This window comes from Macadamia integrifolia, chromosome 13 (assembly GCF_013358625.1).
Source record: "Macadamia integrifolia cultivar HAES 741 chromosome 13, SCU_Mint_v3, whole genome shotgun sequence".
NCBI classification, from domain to species: Eukaryota; Viridiplantae; Streptophyta; class Magnoliopsida; order Proteales; family Proteaceae; genus Macadamia; species Macadamia integrifolia.
The window spans coordinates 14,760,588-14,766,587 of NC_056569.1; the positions used below are offsets into that span (position 1 = coordinate 14,760,588).

The 6,000-nt window shown below is 37.0% G+C and overlaps 1 protein-coding gene and 1 non-coding gene across 2 annotated transcripts in view; one reads left to right on the forward strand and one right to left on the reverse strand.

Annotated features, from left to right (window-relative positions):
* Nucleotides 1–4,149, reverse strand: part of LOC122059637 (protein ROOT INITIATION DEFECTIVE 3-like) — a 43,012-nt gene extending 38,863 nt beyond the window's left edge. Inside the window, exons 1-4 of the mRNA XM_042622551.1 lie at nt 3,820–4,149; nt 3,404–3,517; nt 3,128–3,261; nt 2,856–3,003 (exon numbers count right to left, since the gene is read on the reverse strand). Coding sequence (XP_042478485.1) covers nt 2,856–3,003; nt 3,128–3,261; nt 3,404–3,517; nt 3,820–4,023 — 600 coding nt within the window. The 5' untranslated portion in view covers nt 4,024–4,149. The remainder of the gene's footprint in view (nt 1–2,855; nt 3,004–3,127; nt 3,262–3,403; nt 3,518–3,819) is intronic.
* Nucleotides 4,150–4,257: 108 nt separating this feature from the next.
* On the forward strand, nt 4,258–4,330 carry TRNAR-UCU. The gene has a single exon. It is a non-coding gene; the product is annotated as a tRNA-Arg (tRNA).
* Nucleotides 4,331–6,000: the final 1,670 nt, after the last annotated feature.

Below are 6,000 nucleotides of genomic sequence, written 5' to 3' on the forward strand. Positions count from 1 at the left end.
CGGCATCAACCAAGAGAGAGGCTCACGATGGGGTTTGCAGGTATGTACTCTGTCTTGTCTCTCTCTTCTCGTCTTCTTGTTTCTCCTTCTTTCTTCTCTTCTTCTTCTATTCCTTCTTCTGTTCTTCTTCTTCCTCTTCTGATTTATGCTCATCTTCTTTTTGTCTTCTGTTTCTGCTCTTTCTTCTTCTCTGAATCTTCTTCCTCTCTTCTTTTCTTCTGTCTTCTATCTCTCTCTTCTCGACTTTCCATCTTCTTCTTCGTCAACCTTTTTTTTTTTTTTTTTTTTTTGGCTATCAGGCAAAGAAAGACAATAGTTTTTTTTCTTTCTTTTTCACCCGACAAAACCCTAAGACAGAGAAGGGTTTGAAGGTTTCTTTTTTTTTTCAGTCTCTGTAATCGAAACAGAGAATGGGAAAGGGAAGGAAAGATGGAAGGGAAGAAGATGAGAGAGAAGAAGGGGAATGGGACCTTCGGCTCTGATACCAAATTGATGGCGTAGCCTTAGGAAGAAGAGGAAAAATCGCACAAGAGAGAGAAGGGGATCACACACCATGCACAAATTCACTAATTCTAAAATTAATTTCACTCTAAAACTGAAACATTGAGTTTATGCAAGTATTTAAAAGAAAATAATGAAACTCCTACTTAGACTCTTAACACTAAAACTGACTTTTACTTCATACGTATCCTACCCAAAACAAACTTGAGAAAAATAAAAGACATAATATTAAACTAAACTACTTCCAACCCTTGTTGGACCAAAAACCTGGGTTGGACCGGTTCTTCTTGGCCCTTGGCTTCCACAGCCGGTCATGCTGGTCCAACCAAGTAAATGCAGGTGTATCTACATCAGAGACCCTGGCGGCTGATGTAGGATACTGATCCCACCCATTCAATAAGGTGTTTTTTTAGTTAGATTGTCTTCAGATAATTTTCTTTGATCCTAAAATGATCTACTAGTAATCTTGAATTGAAAATGGAGATTATTAAACATAGACTTCAATAAACTAGGGGTCTAGATATTAGATTGTGGATAAATTTTGAAGGAAAAAACTACATGACCAATTAGGTGGTGGACTACAAGAAATCAACTTGGGGTTTAAGTGTTGCAGCCACAATGATGGTGATGTTTCTTGAAAAAATTAAGGGTTTAAGGCATGAAAGGCTCTAGGGTTTGATGAATTGTATGGACAAAGGTTGCTTAATGCCACAAGGCTGAGGATGAGATTAAAAGTTTGAGAAAGATTTTAGCACTAGTGATGCAGGCCACAGAAGAAATAGTGGCAAATCAGAAATTTATGGAAAGAAGAGACATTGATGTAGATAAAACACAAAAGCGGAACTTTTTTAATGGAAATAAGTCTTCGGTTAGGTTAAATATATGTTGTGCCTTTAGAGTTTAGTCCAATGGATTTTTATCGTAACAGGCTACTTTAATGGGCCCAAAATACGGCTATGAGAATGAATACAGGATTTATTAACTAAAGTTGTGGGGTCTAGTCAAAGTCCTATTCTCTTCTTTTTTTTTTTATTGTTCTTAAGTGTTTTAGTTGGGCTAGATTAGATCTCTATGAGTCCAGCCTTGTTTAAAGTTGTTTTCTTCATTTTTTTTTTTTCATTTTCTTTCTTTTTTTTTTTTTTTTTTTTTAATAGTATTCTAGTCAGTTAAGGCCACCTCCAAGGTCAGTTGTTGAATGGAAGAGTTTTAGGCTAAGTTTGAGTCATGTTTCAAATCTTTTATATAAGTTTGTAGAGGGCTTCAGCCCTGTACACAAATTTGATGATGAAAGATTGGCTTTACCTTTGGTTCTGTGGTGAGTCAGAGTTCCCTGCTATGGTGATTCAGTAGACCCCTGGTAATGATTCCAAGGTTGAGGTACTGGTGATGATTTGTAATCATATCTTTTCTTTTATTTCTTTTCTTTCCCACAATTGCATATCAGTTTCAATTACCGCCCACAAGGTATAAATTTCTGCCATTGAATTCTCTAGTCTTCTGGATTTTAAGAAGGATTCTCTCATTACCTTAAATATGTTTGCCAGATCCAGATCATGTCTTACAGATTTGATCAACTGCTTGTATTGTTCATTCAAAAAAAAAAAATCAGGCTGATCAAAATTGTTTAAATCAAGTTGTCTGAATTTCTCTCAAACTAGGTTTTATCCCTAGACCTACGTTCCTATCGCAAGTTGATCTCCCATTGGATTTCACTGGTACGGGATTAGCACTGTTAGAAGTTGAAAAGAAAAGATATGAATCCAACTTACAACTGAAAACCCATGCAACAAAGAGAGCAATTGGTCTAAACGTTTCACGCAAAAATATGTAAGCACAGCCACTTATGTTTGCCCTTTAAAGTCAATAATACCTATTAAGACAATGAGTCTATGATTTCTCCATATTGAATCATAATTCAGACATACAATTTTATCCTATCTCTTGACATTTGGGGACTCAGTAGCATTAATGTTGTTGAAATCATCACGTCTGTTGCGTTTTTACCCCATCTCCTTCCTCTTGGGCAGGTATTCTTGCTCATTGCTTCCCTACCACTTTTTGAAACCTCCACCCCACCCCAATCCCCCCCCCCCACCCCAAAAAAAGAACTCTGAAGATATGGTTCAAAATCAAGTCATAGTTTGAAGACAAGCAAACTTTGCTAAAGGAGCTGAAAATGCTCTATGAATGACTTTGTTCAGGTTTTAGAATAGAGAATGACACAGATAAAACTTTAACTCAACCAAAACATCCAACAAACAACTCCACAGCTGATCTTAAAACCCATAAGCATAATATTGGATCCTACATATTATATTTACACAAGACAAAATAATGCAGAAGAACTAGCGAACCTTACACGTTCGATCCTCAGAGCCAGACACAATAATTGCATTGCACCCTCCATAACCTAAAACAACAGCAGTCACACGCAAAGTGTGATCAGTGAAACTATGCACGTAGGGATGTTTTGCTGCTTCCCTCCCAATATCATCAAACATCCTATCCAAAAAAAAGGAAGTCAAAGAAAATTAGTAGAGCATAAGGTTTTCAATATGATAGAAACCATTTATAACATACACAAAGATAATCATAATGACTGATTAAGAGAAGGGGAATAGAGTACATGAGAAGGGACCAAACTCTAACACATCCATCCTCTGCCCCAGAAATTAACAATGAATCATCATCCGATAGTACTAAGCAAGTAACAGCCCTGTAATGAGCATGCCACCTCTTAAGTAGTCTGCCACTAGAGACCTGGCTTGCAAAACATGCATGAACAGATTAAAAAAAAAAAAAATGGAACCAATTAAAAATGTCTCCATGCATTTAAATTTCCCAAAATCCCCAATTTTGCAACAATGATACGAGATATCCAAGAGACACAATAAAAACTCACCTCCCAAAAATAAATGTCACCAGATGATCCTCCTCCAATGATATACGTACCCTCGCTATTAGAAACAAGTGGATTGATTGGCTCAGCTGGAAAGCTTTTAACTTCAACCTGAGGCTGCAACACCAAGGGAATCAAAACAGTGGCATGGTCACCAGTAACTCAGTATTCTTGTCTCATAAAGAAGCTCCAGCTCCAGAACAACATATCGGTTCAACTTTTGAACCTCATTAAGGAATTGAATGTACAGACACTTAATACACTTCACTATTTTTCTCCATCCAATTCCAGTAATATTTTTCTCATGAGTAAAGCCAACTCTGATGTTTCTGTTTGTATGATGACCTAAGTTCCTAGAATTTGAAGAATATAAGGGCAGAAAGAAAACAAGCGAGACAGGAGAGTGTGAAAAGAGAAACCTTGTTCCAGGACCAGTAGAGAATTGAGCCGGACGACGAAGAGGAGTCTCGAAGCTGCGAAGATGCAAGGAAGCGACGACCTACACAAGTGAGGCCATGAGAAGCAGATGCACAGGATCGGTAACGGAGCTGCTCTGCGCCCGAATGCAGATCCCAGCAACCGATCCCAGCATCGACGGGAGACGAAGCGACTACTAATTCCATTGGTATTATCTTGAGAACAGAAGACGAATGTAATCTCGGTGAGAGAAGTTAAACTTGCTCTCTCTCTTGCAACTCTTCAAACTATCGTCTCAACCTATGAACTAGTGTTCCCGCTGAAGTGAATTTTTCAGAAGTTTCTTTGAGGAAATTTCCGAAAGCAGAGACTAGGGTTATGGCGGGTTTATAAGTACTATATTCTATAAATAAAATATTATTACCACAATTTGCATCAAGGCGCCCGTGGCCTAATGGATAAGGCGTCTGACTTCTAATCAGGCGATTGTGGGTTCGAGTCCCATCGGGCGTGAATAATTTTCCCTTTCCTTTTTTTTTTTTTTTTTTTTTTTTTTTTTTTCAGAATGAGTGATAGAAGAGGAGAGATTCCATGAATGTATTTTGGCAACGACTAGGAGATTGGAGGGTAGGGACTTTTGAAATGAATCAAACAAACAAATGACTTTTTTTTGGGGGTTGAAAAACAAATGAATGACTAAAATCTCTTAAGAATTGTTTCCTACCTAATTCCAATGGAGAATGCAAATGCATTAAATAATGTCCTAGTATTAATCATTGATAAACCAATACATACGGCTCATATTCCAAAATAATTTTTTGTTGAGAAACTTAAAATCTTTTAGGATACTTCAAACAATAATTAAATCACTTAAAGATTCCTTTTGTTTCAACATAAATAGTTTGTAAAACAAATTTTACTGTAAAATTATATTTTTCGTTTTCTGTTTTATAATGTGGAATATTTTTCAAGCGAGAAACTTTTACAAAAAAACTTATGTATTTACTAGCCCATCAAATTTTACACCTAAAATTGCCATAAATACTCCTAGAAAATCTATCAGGCTTTCCAGTTTGCCTGACAATCAACATATTCACTTTTGGTTCTCTTTGCTCTTAGCTCTATGCTCTTTCACATTTAGATATACTTGCATTTGAGCTTCCTCTGATTATTTTATGGCCATATCTCCTCATGCTTTCCTGTAGAGTGAAGACCTTTAGCGAGTCTTCTCGATCTAAGGTGAACACACGGAAGATCTTTTCGTTTTGTATAGAAAACAGTGTTGCGAGGCCATTTCTTCATGGATACCTTAGCAGAGTTTCTCAAGCAAGAGGTTTTGAAGATGCTTGATCACATAGAAAAAACAATCATTCTTGGGTAATCTAAGTTGGATAATATATTCGAGATTAGGGTTAGGTGGTTCATCGAGTCGTTGAGACAAGATCGAGCATTTGGAAGATGAGGCTAAGAGTATGGGTTCTAAAGCTCAACCAACATTGCAGCTTGCTAAGCGCCTTATACACACCACTAGTGCCAATGTTAGCTCGGCTACCACTGTTTATGCCCGATACCTCATAACTAATGCACACACCCTACCTCTCATTCACGGTGCTTTCTTTTATACATTTTGATAATGGCATCAATACCTCCAATAACTCAAATAAAAAGTGTGGGTCCTCAATCCTTCAACCTTGTCAATTCTTTCATTGAGGGGCCATACTTGTGACCTTCGTAGTCTCTTTCATCCTCCTTCTATGGGCCAATTATAGGATGCGCGTTTGTTGTTCAAATAAGAGTTTGATTTAGGATTTACTTTCATGGATTTCAATGATCTCTGCTTATGGTAAACATGATGAGGTTGAGGTTGCAAGAGAACTGTTTGATAAAATGCCACAGAAAAGTTTGGTTTCTAGAGTACCATGACCGCATGATCGAAACCTTGACTTCTATAAACGAACTACCAATATTTTCTCCCTTTACTCGTTGGGACCTTCTTACCTTATTCTAATCCTCAATTTTTTTTTTAATCTTCCAACCCTCAATCCCTCACCCAACCTTTCTTGAACACTTCCAATGTTTGTAACAAGATAATCATAAAAGACTAATTAATAAAGCTTATAGTTGTGATTTCTTTCGAAAAAAAGACTGACTTGGACCATAAAGAGCAGTTCAACTTGAAACCA